This window comes from Lissotriton vulgaris, chromosome 3_1, assembly GCF_964263255.1.
Source record: "Lissotriton vulgaris chromosome 3_1, aLisVul1.2, whole genome shotgun sequence".
NCBI classification, from domain to species: Eukaryota; Metazoa; Chordata; class Amphibia; order Caudata; family Salamandridae; genus Lissotriton; species Lissotriton vulgaris.
The window spans coordinates 55,832,120-55,848,662 of NC_141689.1; the positions used below are offsets into that span (position 1 = coordinate 55,832,120).

At 42.7% G+C, this 16,543-nt stretch overlaps 1 protein-coding gene across 2 annotated transcripts in view; it reads right to left on the reverse strand.

Moving 5' to 3' along the window:
• Positions 1–4,711: 4,711 nt before the first annotated feature.
• The window catches only part of LOC147725932 (uncharacterized), a 44,980-nt gene continuing 33,148 nt past the window's right edge, over positions 4,712–16,543 (reverse strand). For both annotated transcript variants that reach the window (XM_086960056.1, XM_086960057.1), the window contains exon 2: positions 4,712–9,836. In XM_086960056.1, the coding sequence (XP_086816182.1) occupies positions 7,179–9,569 (2,391 nt within the window). In that variant the 5' untranslated portion in view covers positions 9,570–9,836 and the 3' untranslated portion in view covers positions 4,712–7,178. The remainder of the gene's footprint in view (positions 9,837–16,543) is intronic.

Genomic DNA, 16,543 nt, shown 5'->3' on the forward strand with positions numbered 1-16,543 from the left:
CACTGTGCAGGTCTTGTTGCCAAAGAAAGATGCCATTATAGAGCATGTTGATCAGAGATGACTGGACATCACCAGAGAACCCACTGGAACGCAACCAGGCATGGTGACGCAGCACAACCATGGAATTCATGGCTCAAGCCAGGGAGTTCATGGTGTCCATTCCACAATGGATGGCGAACTTCGTTGCTATCCTGCATTCGTCCAAAGTCTAGTGGATTATAAAGAGGTATGCAGCTTTCATGTACAAGGCAAGGCTGGTGAAAGAAAAATAAATTAATTTGTAAAGGTGTCCAGAATCATGGATTCCCATTCCTTATACGGTGTAGTGAAAAGGAAGACGATTGGGTTGACCTTCACTGTTGAGGCCTGCATCATCAGGCTCTTAGGATGGGGGGGACTGGGAGAGGAAGACTTGGTCTCCTGGGGCAGAAAAATGGCAACAAGTAATCATGTGCTGCACAGTAGCCATTTTTCAGAATTCCACCTAGGCACCAATAGCACATCAGTGAGGGCTTATTTAAACAGAACAAGGGTTCAGGCGAAGACCTCCCAGGTTTGAAGTACCTCCGTGAAGATGTTGGTCTTGACCTAGACAACGGTCAGCTAGATGTCGAGGACCTCTGCTGCCCTGCGCACCACAGCGGTAAAGGATGCGTCTTCCTCCAAAGTGAGGCCCGGAGGGGAAAGCATGAAGAGTTTGGGGAGGTGTCCATACCACTCGAGCCACCCAGCACCGCATCAGTTGACTTACTTGGGGTCCCCCTCAAGGGGACCACACTAATCATCCTTCTCTCACCCTTCAGGAAGGAAAGCACAATCTATGATAGAAAGTCCAAGGGAAGGTAGGGCCTGCATGACACAGACATAGACGTCGAGCTGCGTTTGGATGACAGCGCATCATTGTCCAGCATGATGATGGGCTCGTTGTTGAGTGGTGTAGATTGTATCGGCAACAATGTCAAAGGGAAAGAAGCTGGGGTGGGTAGAGTCACCCGTGGCAGCATCAGCCCAGATCCTGAAATCGATCCTGAGGGCTTTCTGGTGCCCAGGGTGAACCCACTCATGGTAACACAGCAGGGGCACATCTTGCAGCCTAAAGGCACACCTGAGGGAGTCAGTGGGCCAAAGATGGCATGCATAGCCTGATAAAAGTTCTTGAGTTGAGAAGGATTCACACCAGCCCTGGGGAACTCCGGGTAGAATGGTGCAGGCCCTAATGGAAAGCCCGCAGGTCAAAATGAAGGAGTGGGGACTAGAAGCAAGAGGTCAGAAGGGAAAGCATAACAACACTTTTCGTTTGGTGCCTTGTTGGCTTACCCGACTTGTACAGTGCAAACTTAAAGCAGGAAGACAATCGTCTGTGGAAACGGCCCAGAAATGTTCTGTGAGAATGGGACGGAGAATAGCACAAAGCCTTCTTCCGATGTGCCGCCAGGAGCTTTATCGCCCACTTGTGAATCCCCTTCAGGAACACTCAGTGCAGGCATTGGGGTTGTGTTCGAACCCCACATTCCAGAGACAGACCAGGGGGGAATCAGAGACAGACATCTTTATGTGATAATCATCACTAGGTTTAAACCCTGAAGCTTTAGTACAGGACATGTCCCTAGCATGATGGGAGCAGAAAGCTTAAAATCAGCAACAAAATGGGGACAAAAATGACAGAGGTAGCTTCCCAGTGCAGCACTGTTGGTGCGGAAAGAAATAAAGCCAGAGCGCTGGAGTGCTACTTACATGGACAACACACCGTCACTTCTGCAACGGAGAGCACAGATGTGGAGCTGAACAAGGCAACCTACCTTTGCACAGAGGTATTGCTTAAGATTTCAGGGATCCAGTCCGATGAGAAATCTGCAGTTAGAAGTCTCTATCAGAAACAGTAATGCAGTTTTTATTCATACACCACAGTAGAGTCGGGATACGATGATTCAGTGTCCTTTCATGTCCTGTAGCTGTGTGATTCTATGAACCACAAATTGCTGAAGTAATCTTAGTTTAGGTGATGAATTCTGTGCACGAGTCAATGGAAAGTAAAAAGATTGCGTTGGTAAAACTGCAACTGCACTCAACTGTACCAGCACAGTGCCATAAAAAGTAAGTGTGAAAGGCAGATATTACAGATACATTTATTTACAGATATTTCAAGTATATAGATACATGTCAATATATATTTGTATATACAGTGTAAATGGAGAGCATAACTCGTGCTCCTACATTATTTTACATACAAACTCATACAGCATTTTTATGTGCATGTAGATATATATATATATACAAATATAAACCAAGAACAACAAGAGAGTAAGGGTATGGATGTTCACTCTTGCACCCCTTTTCCTAATATTTTTAAACAACTGAAGAGTGACAAGTAAGTAAAGGACAAACTCGAGATAATATACGAGGTGTCTTAGAAAAGAAAGAAAACAAACTCATAAGAAAGGGACAATACAAAGAAATTTTAAGAACCCTCACTCACCAACCTAGTGGCGACATGCTTCATCACTGGGTTCCCACTGGAAAGACCTAATGTCTTTCCAGTGTGCTTCAACGCCTGTTTACAGCGGAGCTGGTTGTTGTGTGTGTTGAGGGTGTTGTGTGAAGCCACATTAAGCTAAGTGAGTGCAAAGTAAATAGAAAAAGGTTAAAAAGTGCAGGTTTGTGACTTTCAACTACTTTATTAATAGTCCGATTTGCACTGGTTAAAAACAAGTGTGAATGGACCCATAGGTGTGGTCTCAATTATGATAGACCCCTAGTCCATAAAAGTGAATTTGGTCGACATGTTTCTGCTTACGAGGAGCCCGAGTCGCTCAGCTTTCTTCAGGACCTTTAATTAATTAACTAATTGCAGGTTTATATAGCGCTAGGATCGACTCCCGGAGGAGTATCTCCGCGCTTCGACCGCTGCGAAACCCTTCCTGGCTTCCCTGAGAGATGGTCCCTTAGTGGGTATCTCCAGGGTGAGACCAGGCATCCCCGGCGGTCTGGTGGGGCCGTTAGTGAAGATGAGGCAAGCTAATGCCCAGAGTTGCCGAGTGTGATCGCTGATCAGAGTGGGCACCGAGGCGAGAGAATTATCGAGTCCGCTGACCCTGGTCCAGAAACCTGCCGCGTCGGGAATCGAACCCTGGTCCCGGGCCGTCCTCTGCTCTCGGGTCTGCCGCCTCTAACCAGTGAGCCACACTACTTCACTGTCCTCAAAACTCATGAGACAGCAACAATTGGCCCAACTGTTCAGAAATTGACAATATGTGAATATTAAAACAAATAACAACAAACTGTAAAAATGCACTAATGTAATCTTCAACAACATCGCCGATTGCTTACAATTATGTCAGCGACTCCACTCTCGGTACCAGTCCGGGCCGCAGTGGTGCACGTGTAGGTACCGCGAGGGGAGTCGCTGACATAATTGTAAGTAATCGGCGAAGTTGTGTACGCTCACGCCTTAAATACCACTATGACACCACGTGAGCTTTGGGCGATTTATAATCGGAGCGCTTTTTTCGTTTGCACAGTTTGCAGCGTGAAGATAACCCCACACCGCGTTCTGAGCTCATGAGGACATATATTGATGCGCCTCCTGTGAGTTTTAAGAGGGAATTTTAGGTCTTCCATTCGTTCTGCCATTGCGGTTTTGATATCTTCTTAACCTACGGAGGCTTCAATACTCCGTTTTTTGTGAAAGATTACATTAGTGCATTTTTACAGTTTGTTGTTATTTGTTTTAATATTCACATATTGTCAATTTCTGAACAGTTGGGCCAATTGTTGCTGTCTCATGAGTTTTGAGGACACTTACAATACAGACCCAACGATGCAACTTTCTGAGTAGGATACTGATGTCACATGAATTTTGAGACTCAGTGGCCCATAGCATTTCTTACAGTCTGTACCGATATTTTATGCCTACTAAGATAATGTGACCAAGGCTAGAAAACACTTACTATGACTAGTTAATCATACAGGTGTTTTCTCTGTTCGGGTGATGGGACATACCAGTAATGTTTGGTGTAGCAACGTATTTACTAGGGACAGTTTTTCCTAATTATTGAAACCTTCTTTCCCTACAGGTATACGACTCCAGCAAAATTGCTGCCTGGGTCTAAAACGGCTTTACAGCTGTAAGTATAATATACTTTTTTGCAAAAAGAAAACTTTTTTCTATTTTTTACACAAACTCCTCACGGCAGGGTGCACCTTAGGGCGTGTACACCACCAGAGGATTACATTTAAAGGTCCTGAAGAAAGCTGAGCGACTCGGGCTCCTCGTAAGCAGAAACATGTCGACCAAATTCACTTTTATGGACTAGGGGTCTATCATAATTGAGACCACACCTATGGGTCCATTCACACTTGTTTTTAACCAGTGCAAATCGGACTATTAATAAAATAGTTGAAAGTCACGAATCTGCACTTTTTAACCTTTTTCTATTTACTTTGCACTCACTTAGCTTAATTTGGCTTCACACAACACCCTCAACACACACAACAACCAGCTCCGCTGTAAACAGGTGTTGAAGCACACTGGAAAGACATTAGGTCTTGCCAGTGGGAACCCAGTGATGAAGCATGTCACCACTAGGTTGGTGAGTGAGGGTTCTTAAAATTACTTTGTATTGTCCCTTTCTTATGAGTTTGTTTTCTTTCTTTTCTAAGACACCTCGTATATTATCTCGAGTTTGTCCTTTACTTACTTGTCACTCTTTAGTTGTTTAAAAATATATACAAATATATACATACACACACACACAAAATCACAGTGTTAGATTAAGCGGAGTACTAAGTAGAGTCACCAGTGATGTTCTCACTCTGAAGTGGGCAGACATCATTTGCCTGGAGACCTATGTCAGATGTGTGTCATGAACGATTTACGGCAAATATAAATATATATTTGAATCCCACAAATATTATATGCTCAAAAATATATAGTTTGGCATTTGCTAACTCATTACCTGTAATGAGCAGCAGAGCATGTCCTAAAGGCACTCTGTTTTGTGGAGTTATGTGTACTGTCCTATGATAACTGGTACACTCTGCTGTAATCTAAAATAGACGCCACCGAGGTTTAGGCAGACAGATGTAAACCTTCACTCTAAGAAGAGACTCTACAGGGAATCTGGTGGAAAATCGCTCGTCACAGACATCTGACATAGGTCCCCAGGCAAATGAAGTCTGCCCTTTTCAGAGTGTGAACATCACTGGTGAGACTACTTCATACTCGTCTTAATCTTACACTGATTATTCTCTGTGCCTACCACAGGCTTTTCAAGAAATTAACAGTTCTTGAATATCTTTGCATTTAATGTGTGGCACAACTTTGAACTACCCTGGCTCTGGACAACCTACACTCTGTCTTTTTTCTTCTGCCAATGAGGCCTTCAGAAATAGACACAATAGGCTGAAGCCCTCTCCAGAATAGACCTAATACTCTAGGTAAGGCATCCAGACTAGCAGACAATACTTCAGTAATATTAGGTTATCCTACAAATCTGACACAACACTGCAGAACTTTGTACTCGTCTCAGCTGAATCCCAGTGAAAGACAAAATTGCACATCCCAAGTAACTTGGGGTGAGCAACCTTTTCTCAATTTCCATTAGGAAAAGTGTAGACATGATTGTGTAAGGCGCCAAATTTTCAGGGTTAGTCCAGTCTCTTTGGGTGGGAGGGATCTTCTCAACAACTTCTTGCTAGATTGAAGGGGATTTGATATCAACAGTGAAAGTGGATTCACAGGCTCAATCCTAGTTGATACCGTTCAGAAAGACCTTTTACTCTTTTGCATATGATCTTTGCTATGTCAACAATAAATCATCGGAAATGAAGCAGCCAAGCACATCTTTATGGCACTGCACTGATCATCACCCCTCAGACGTTATTTGCCTGCACCCTTCACCTGCTGCCACTAAGCGGGTTAAAGTAGTGTGATAAACTAAGACTATCTTGTTAACCTGTTTAGGACAGTTTGTTAAAGGCTTTGCTGGGATTCTCACATATCACATCTTCCTTAATCTATTTCCAGAGTCACATGAAGAAATTGTTTATAGATCTCTGGTATGAACTTTCACTGATGCAATCATGTTAAAGCAGGTGTTGCAACTATTTCATAGTTACACAGGCTTATAGTGGTCTGTCACAGCTGGTCCTTTCACCTGTGTTACCTACCAAGACAGTAATACCCCATGCTCATGATTCCAGGGCAGTTGATCTAATTGTTTTAACCAGCCACTGCATGGCATCAATATAGGTTTCCAGGCACCTTTCTGAGCAACACACAGAAAAATTGGCAGTAAGGAATTGTGCATTTATCAAACGTACAATCAGTATTAATGATTGTCTTTAAACACTACGGTCTTCAAAATTCTCAAGACTGACTGTCCTGGTCTCTTGCGTCCACTCCTAGAGCCCTACACCCCTCAGCGGGCCCTACGCTCCTTGGGTCAAAACTTGGTTGTTACCCCACGTATAAGGCTAAGCAGAATGGGCGGTCGCTCTTTCAGAGTCCTGGGGGCAAGGCTCTGGAACTCCCTTCCATTTCACATTCGCTCCATAACTAATCTGATGCCTTCCGCAAAGCGATCAAAACATTCCTTTTCTCCCCATCCTAATCTCTTATTGCCCTCTCCGTTCCATCTCCCCCTTTTGGTTTTGTTATAGTTTAGCGCCGGGACGCCTCGTTGCTGGAACCTGTTCGCGCTCAATAAAACGTTATAACAATAACACACCTCTATCCAATGATTTTCATGTATAGATGAACTTGCAGTTTAACATAAATTAGTTGTTCATTAGGAGTCTCATGATTGTTTTTGCTTCTCTCAAACAGTCTCACAAGGTCACAAGAAGCGTTGACAGATGAGCTCTAACTGACTTAATGGCGGTTAGTAAGAGGTAAAGTGCTCTGAGAAGTGCTATCTTGCAGAGGATGGTGAAAGTCAAAACTGAAAAAGTAGAGGAAAACAGGAATAAGCATCTTCTAGAAACTGGAAGACATTAGGACTAAAATATATATCTTGGAAATTATTAACATCTTGAATTCGGATTTCAGAGAATTTTGCGATTGCACAGTATTTCTCCCTTTGGAATCTTAATGTGCAAAGCAGGAAAGGAAGAACTTCCCAGCCAATTCGCAAAGCGCTGATGTACAACACAGTTTTTACATGCTGAAATGCTGCCTCTCAAGAGTTTGTGGGGCTGGATGTGATTTTCTGAGCCTTCAGAGGATGCTGTACTTTTGCTGCTGATCCTATCTCACAGTCATAGCACCGATAGAAGCTCCGGCTAGAGTACAGTCCCTGCAATATAATGAGGCTTTTCGTCATCTTAAAGGTGCTCCCACAGTCATTACAAACATAGTTTTTATCTCTCATGTGTATCTTCTGGTGCTTCATAAGCGAGTAGTTGTACCTAAAGTTCTTCCCGCATTCGTAGCAGGGAAAGGGCCTCTCCCCAGTATGGATACGTTGATGCTTAATCATGGACGAGTTTTCACTGAAGCCCTTGCCACACACAGAGCAGGAAAATGGCTTCTCACCAGTGTGTATTCTCCAGTGCGTCAGCAGTTGGGAGCTCCGGCTGAAGCGCTTATTACACTGTGTGCAGGAGTATGGTTTCTCACCAGTGTGGACACGCTGGTGTTTTGCAAGGGAGGAGTTGTTGGTGAACCCTTTGCCACAGTCACTGCATATGTACGGTTTCTCTCCTGTGTGGATTCTCTTGTGTTTCACCAGAGATGAGCCATCTGCAAAACACCTCCCACATTCATCACAAGAATAGGGCTTCTCCCCAGTGTGGATACGCACGTGCTTCAAAAGGGAAGAGTTGTTGTTGAACAGTTTTCCACAATACTTGCATGAAATGTTTTTCACTCCAGAATGTATCTTCTGGTGCGTAATAAGAGTGGAGCTTACGCTGAAGCTTTTCCCACACTCTTCGCATTTATAGGGCTTCTCCCCTGTATGGATTCTTTGATGGGTTAGAAGGGTGGAGGTGACGCTGAAACACTTACCGCAGTCACTGCAAGTGTAGGGTTTGTGGCCTGAGTGGGTTCTCCGGTGCTTTACGAGTGAGGACTTGTTGCTGAAACCTTTGTCACATTTTTCACATACATAGGTTTTCAACCCCGAGTGGATCCTCAAGTGTTTTACAAGCGAGGAACTTTCACTGAAGCATTTACCACAGAGATGACACGTGTATGGTTTTTCGCCTGTGTGGACCCGCTCATGTTTTTGCATTGCAGACTTATTACTGAACCCTTTCCCACATTCATTACAAACAAATGCTTTTTCTCCGGTGTGAATTTTTTGATGATTTATGAGAGTGGAGCTCACACTAAAACTTTTCCCACAGTCATTGCATGTATAGGGCTTCTCTCCAGTGTGGATTCTCTGATGAGTTATAAGAGTAGAGCTGACGCTAAAGCATTTCTCACAGTGGCTACATGCATAGGGTTTCTCGCCGGTGTGGATCCTGCTGTGTTTAAGAAGGGAGGAATTGTAACTGAAACTTTTTTCACACTCGTTACATGCATAAGGCCTCTCACCTGTATGGATTCTATTATGTTTCACTAGAGCAGAGTTGAACCTGAAACATCGTCCACATTCACCACATTTAAAAGGTTTTTCAACTGTTACAGGGGGTTGAAGAGGCCCTAGAGTATTAATTCTAGGTTCAGTCTGATCCACAGTTGAAGTGAAACATTTATCGTAATCTTCATTAGTACTACTTCTCAAGGGGAGAGGGTGATGTAGAAGCTCACAATGTTCTTTACAACTTTCCCAGCCTGCCATGAATGGGTAATGCTCCTCTTCCATGTTATGATCATGCTGTATGAAGGAACTGTAACCTTCCCAGCTTTCAGTACACGTGTACGGGCCTTCCTCCATAGAATCTTCCTTCTGTGTTAAAGAATTAATGGATTTGGCAGTACCTGGTTGACACGGAGAGGACAGATCCAATATAAAGCGTCCAGAACCACTCTCACAATCAGATGTCTGATCTACCATAGGGCTGCTGACATATCTTTCAACATTGGAAGACTGGTCTGGTGCAGTGTTGCTAGCACTTTTTTCATTGTCCAAAGTCTGGTCTTGTATGAAGTTGCTGGCACCTCTTTCACAGTCAGTGGAGTCGCTCAGTATTGGATGGCTGCCACCCCTTTCACAGTCCGCAAACTGGTTCAGTGTGAGGTGGCTGCCACCCATTTCTGAATCAGAGGATTCTTTCAATAAGTGATACCTGGAAACTTTCCCACAGTTAGAAAACTCGTCTAATGCAGAGTTGTCTGCTCCACGTTCATAGTCCAAAGATTGGTATATAAAGGATTTAGTACCAGCAATTTCACAGTCGGAAAAGGGATCTGGTTCAGAGTTAGTTCTTGTACCACAGTCAAAGGACTGATGCATTAAGGAGGTGACTGTACTTCCAAGGTCAGAATACCGATCTGGCATGACATTTCTGGCACATCTCTTATGGTCGTAGGACAGATCTAGTACTAAGTTACTGGAGTTTGAGCATTCATCCACCATATCTTTGGAGTTTGCGGTTTCAAAGAAAAGAGATGGGTCCATTGTGGAACTTCTGGTATCTCCCTTACACTGGATAATGACTTTGCTGTCACCCAATTTGCAAACAGAGGATGGGTTTCATTCTCCTCTTTCACAGTTTGCAGGGAGATCTTTGGATATGTGCATTTGCTCCATAAATGCACAGGTCTGCCTTCTTAATCTACTGTAAATACGTGAATAAGGGAGGTCCCCCTCCTTTTCCATGGTGATCAAAACGTGGTCAGATATTAGTGGATCCTGCCACCATTCCTTCTTCTCCATGGTCAAACTCTATATTAGGGAAAAAAAAAGGAAATGATTACGTGGAAAATATGAAACACAAAGTGATATGAAACAAGCTAGACAAAACAGTGAACATTAATGTAAAAATATTTTTCATGACACTAATGAGTCCACCGGACCAGACAGAGATATATCTAGGGTAATGCCAAGTGGTATCAATCAGCCTAAATATCTCCCACCCCTAATATGTTTATGAATGAGGAAAGAGTTGTGAGAAATGGTGCTGGGTGTGTGAGAAACATAGAGATCGTAATCATTTTAATGTTGCAAAGAATACCGAAAATCTTGAGCTTTTGGGAAGGGAATGCCCCCTGTATGGTGTACAGTCATGTTCCCCAGCCCAGAGTGTGTGACTGTATCTGGAATCCAGATTTTTGGCCTATAGCTGCACACTAATCAATTCTTTGTGCAATTCTTTGTGCAGAGGCCTATGCCTTTGTTATAATATTTGTAAAGTACAACACTTATCCCCTCTGGTTTGAACTGTTTGAACTGGGGTCTCTAGTTGGCAGAGGTTTGTACCCTGTCCAAGTAGGGACCACCACTCTAGTAAATCAGATACACACCCTAAATTAACCTGTGTTCACCCTCCAATAGCTTGGCACAGAGATGTCAGTTTCAACTTAAGAGGCAAGGCGTATTGTTTAACACTTTAACAGTAACTCAATGAAAACACAAAAAGACTCCACACAGGTTTAGAAACAGATAATATTTATCTGAGTAAAACGAGACCAAAACAACAAACATCCAAAACGTAAAACTCAAGCTATGCATTTTTAAAGATTAAATGTGTAAATAGCGCTCAGTAGTTACAAGCGGTCAAACGATTACTTGCGATCACGAAGGACCAGTGCAAATCCTAGGTTCAGGCAGGCGGTCATGGTGCACTGGCCAGAGAGAGGGACCAATTTGGGCTTGCTAAAAACACTGTGCCTTGGATTATGCAGCGCAGTCTGCGCCAAGTGGCTTTGCAGCAAGGCTCAGCGGGGCTTTGTGTTGCTGCACTTAATCATGGAACTTTGCAACAGTAAAAGGGTTACTAGTAATCCAAAGAGAAGGAAGCGACCATAAACCTCTGCATCTGGAATTACTTAGGGGGTTTATGAGCCACAGTGAAATGGTACTTCCTTAACAGCTCCCTAAATGCCTGACAACGACACAGATGAATATGTTGAAAAACAGGCTGACTTCCAACAGATTTTAAACTTGGAAATCGCTAAGGGACAGAAAGTGGAATGGTTTGCAGAAAAAATTGCACTTGTTGTACAATGCCTCAGAGTAGAAATAAAAAAATAGGAAAGTATGCCCCGTTGACAAGCAATTAACACAAGGGAAACGATCAAGGTGGTTCAATTTGGAATGTATGAATAAGAAAAGGTTAATAAGGAGAGAAGAGAGATGACAAAGATATATCCAGGGTAGACTGCTAAATCTGAATAAACTGAGAATGTTAGTTAGGAATGAGGAGAGAATTTTTAAAGAGAAAAGTTGGGAAATCCTGCTGGAAACAATTGAAACAAAAAACATACAAAATTTTTGGAAGCGGATACAAGAAGCCTCGGGACAGCCCCCTGGGGCTATGAGCTGTGTAGTGGAAGAAGCAGCATGGGAAGAGTACATAAGTGAACTGCATGGGACAAGTGAAGCATCTGAAGTAGGTGAGAAAATGCATTGGGGAGGGGTACTTAGAAAACGTAAAGGATACTATAACAAAGCTAACATTGACCTGTGCAGCAGGACCCAGTAATCTCCCCGCTATCATAATAAACGCTCAGTTAAACTGGTGTGCTGAATTCCTATCCAATATGTTCTTAGCCATATCAGATTTCAGTAATATCACCAAAAATAGGAGAGGATAAAAGTAAGACCAATACATATGAAGGGAGATATGTAAGCCCCGAAGAATTATAGATTGGTTCATTTGTTGGATGTCGGTGAGAATGTCTTTGGCAAAATGATATTGGGTACATTGAAGGATTGGGTGGAGGAAGGGTTGATCGAACCTGTGGAACAGGGAGGCTTTAAGGAAGGACACTCTACGATTGACCGCTATTTCGCCCTATGGGCGGTGGCGCAGAAGTCAATGGAGCAAAGAGGGAAGTTGTACCGTTGCTTTGTAGACTTCCGGGCGGCATTTGACCTTGTTGACAGGAAATGTCTTTGGGAGACACTGAAAAAATATGATATCCCAGAAGGACTACTGGTTGTAACTCAGGAGTTACACACACAGAACTGGGATTAAATCATTAAGGGTACGGAGGGTCTTTGACTCCGAAAATAGCTATTACTAATGGCCTAAGACAGGGCTGCGTATTTCCCCCCTACTTTTTGCCATATTTGTAGCACATATGCCACCATCCTGGAAGGAGATAGAAGTGAAAGTCCGAAAATGAACGGGAAACAATTATCCTGTTTACTTTATGCTGATGATTTAGTAATCCTTGATCAGACAGAAGTTGGCTTACAAAGGAAGGTAAATGATTGAACTGTAAACATGGATCAAACCAAAATTCTGTATTTTGGGATAAGAGACCGGAGGTTTAATTGGTATTTGGGCCCAAACAAACTGGAAATTGTGAATTAATATAAATATCTTAGTGTCTGGTTCGATAAGTCCTTAAAGTGGTACACACTTTTGGAGGCCCAGAAAGCTAAGCCCCTTATGTGTGGTCTGAAAAAATGTAATTGAATTTATGGGGAAAAGTCCAATAGACCAAGGATAAATGCCTACCATCCCCCCCAGTACAATATGGAGCAGAAGTCTTTTGTTTAAGTGGCAAAAATAGATGTGATGTAGAGGAAGGAAATGCATACAATCCTCAATGTCATTACCTGGTTCATCTATGATCCAGGCAATTAGATTATAGATGGGTATGACATCATAGAATGTACAGGCTCAATTGGCCCTAGTAAGAATTTGGAAAAAATTGGGTACAGGAGAGGTCCCGAGAGTATCACAATGGTGCAAAAATGAGATCCACCATAGTGACCTAAAATGGGCAAAAGAGGTCAGGAAGAAACTGTATTCTGTTTGTAAAAACCTAACGGTGAGAATTGATCAGCAGACCCTACAAATAGAAGTAACAAAGAGTGAACTCAGAACTCTAGGGAAGGAATTGTCTAGGATGGAAGACTTGGAGTATCCGAGAAAGACATAATCAGTGAAATGTATGCTAAAAAGTTGGGTGAAAGAAATGTGGTACCTTTATCTGAATTCATTACCCAATCAATGGCTTAAATCAGAAGTTTTAAGACTGAAAAACATATAAGTGAGTAAGCTTTATTTGATCTCCAGGATCTTAAAAGCAACATACAATACATAACAAAGCAACAATAAATAGTTATACTTAAAATTATACATAACTACATGGTTAAAACGTTATATTAAATTTGAACTACTAGTCGCATTAACCACAATTGTCTGAGGGCAGAGAGTAATCAACCTAAATGGACAATCCTTTTACAAATACTGCCAATCTGTACCGGGTCTCTCTCTTTCATACGAGTTATCTAGACTAACATTACAAGTACAAAATAAAAAAAATACAATAACTACAACTTGAGTCTTATAACCTTTAAAAAGGATAACAATCACCGTGCAAGTGCAAATTGAATTTTAAAATAATAAGACCCATGTGCAAATAAGCAGAACATGATCTCCAACCACTAGCATACGGTAAAAGTTTAAAAAAGACATCCTATTTAAAGTGCTATTGTAATTAAGATGGAGCTCATCAAAGGCAACCACTGGTGGCCTATTGTTCGATAGATAAGGTCATTAAAGTAAACAAGAAACAGCAATTAAACTATTTACGCTTCACTAGTCCTATCCCAAGCAAAAACTATAACATTTATATATTAAAATATACACTTGAAGAAAAGTCCCTTCTAAAGTGAGGTAGCCATAATATCAGAACTAGAGCAAGGTTAATTTAAAGTATGTGCATGTTCACAGTCCCTCAAGACCAGAAGGTCAAATAATTGCAAAGTGGTAAAAGAACCTATAAGTAAAGTAATAAATGAATAGCATGTTGCTGGCACAACAGATTATTGTGACCACCTTATTTTATAATGTTTTTATTAATGCTAATGGAGTGCCTAAAATTGCTATATGCCTGATGGATAAAGATCGTAAACCTAATGTTTAGGGCCGTATTTGCTGCATTCAAGGCCGCAATGATACCCTTCTTGCAGGTCCGGACCCTATGTTTGTTCCACTCAGGCTTCAGTTTTGAGCTACGCAAGTCCAACAGTGCTGGGCAGAGGCATACCACATGCATCAGATTCCTCTGATTGTCCACAACCCCTACACACCACCTCACCTGAGGTACGCCGCCAGGTAGGAATAGGTTTTTAAAAATGCCACTCACCCAGCCTAAGCGCCAAAAATCTCTGTTTTAAATGTATAGAATACGTGCAAGAAAGATGAGGCAGAGGCGGGCCAACAGATAATATTTAATTACTGCCCATGCGTGCATTCGTTTCACTAAAGTCTCTCGGTTGGACAAACTGGAGCACACTTGAGTTCGCGTCTTGGTTCTTACTTTAAAAGCTTCTTTACTTGGGTTGAGGGCCCACAGTTCACTTGCTGATAATATTAGCAGGCATTCATTAAAATAAATCGATTGTATGACCCACCGGGGTTACTGATGATAGTGTCAGTCCATAACAGGGACTCGAGTAAGCTAGCGCATGCCTGCTTCAGCTTGTGGCACAGGTTAACAAAGGTCCCCACACTTTGTAAAGAATAATTTACAAGACCAAACTCCAGGCAAATCTGGGCAGCGGACAAAGTTTTTGGTAACCGCGCCATCTTTTTATAGATTTTAGTCACATGTTGGTTGAATGCAGTACTAATAAATGTAAATGTAAATGTATAGGCATTTATATAGCGCACTACTTACCCGGAGGGTCCCAAGGCGCTTCGACCGCTGCGAAACCCTTCCTGGCTTCCCTGAGAGATGGTCCCTTAATGGGTATCTCCAGGGTGAGACCAGGCGTCCCCGGCGGTCTGGTGGGGCCGTTAGTGAAGATGAGGCAAGCTGATGCCCAGAGTTGCCGAGTGTGATCGCTGATCAGAGTGGGCACCGAGGCGAGAGAATTATCGAGTCCGCTGACCCTGGTCCAGAAACCTGCCGCGCCGGGAATCGTACCCTGGTCCCGGGCCGTCCTCTGCTCTCGGGTCTGCCGCCTCTAACCAGTGAGCCACACTACTTCACACTTCACTTACTAAGCGTGCCCAAAGAGATATCATAGCAGTACAACAAGGTGGGACCTTTCTGGGCCCGCAATACCTCCATCATTGACGCTAAGCAAGGTCCAGTCACTTTTTAGCGAGTTTGGAGAGACTGACTTGAAGTGCCAGGGCTTTCATGGCAATTCGGCTACAATGTTTTAATAAAGAGCCTCTTTAATCAATGAGGAACCCCAGATATTTATACGTTTTACCTATCGAAATTTGAAGGTTGTTGCACAATGAGAAGCCACTTCTGTAACACTTCCTGCCGAATATCACTACTTGAGTTTTCTTTAGATTAACATCTAAGATGTTCACAGTGGAGTACCTATATACTGCATTCAGCAGGCGCTGTAGTCTGACTCTCGTATGACTGAAGAGAGCAAGATCATCAGCACATAGGAGATTGCTGATGTGTGTACCACCGATCTTTGGAGCATGGCTATTTATTGCAACTAATTCTGCTGAAAGGTCAGATAGAAACAGGTTAAAAAGCAAGGGGGCTAAAACACATCCCTGTTTTACCCTTCTGAACGTCGGTATTTTTCTGGATAGATGTGAACCAGAACCTTTCTTTTCTTGAATCCAAGTATTAGGATGGAGCTGGATGATGGGATTCAGTAAATTGGACGGAATTTCCAATTTAGTTAATTTAGCCCATAAAGCCTCCCTTGGCATGTGATCAAAAGCAGCTTTGAAATCCACAAAGCAGCAAAAGAGCACCTTAAAAGAAGTATTTGCTTTATCAATGAGGATGAATAAGGCTAGAACATTAGTCAATGTGCCGGAGTTAGCCACAAACCAGTTCGATTTTTTGGCATCGGGTCCTTTGAGTTGGCCCAGTTTTTCAGATGTTCAAGCACCAAACTGGCGAACAACTTAGCCTCAGTATCCGTTGGAGCAATCAGCCTGTAGTTGCATGGGGCTTATCTGGAATCAGTCTTGTGTATCGGTTAAATAACTGCACCGCGCCAAGAGTCGAGTATGGTTGAGCTACGTATGCTATATTCAAACAGGTTAACTAACTGCTTAGTCCAGAAAGGAATGTTCTTTTTTTAACAAGGCCTGTGATAGACCCCAGTCTCCGTCCGATCAAGCTTAAGTTAATATTTTGGCCAGCTTTGTAGATGAAATGTTGAGATCTTCATTTAAGATATTTCTTTGTTCTTTGCAGATTAACCGGCCACTCCCTATACATGTTGGTCAATCTGCAAGGCTTTATCTCCTCCGCCTGGAAGTGGCCTGCCAAAAATATTGCCCATTCCTGCTCTGAGATGTTTGCGGAGCCTAGGCAAAGATTTCTATTAGTTTATCTATTAACTAGTGCCCCAAATTTTCTAGATTTCCGACTTTTACTTGCAAAGTGAAGTATGCACCAGAGATGTTGAAGACACAGTTGTTTTTCAATTCAACATGCCCATCTAGAATTAGTTTGTGCGATTTTATAGTTAAGACAGAA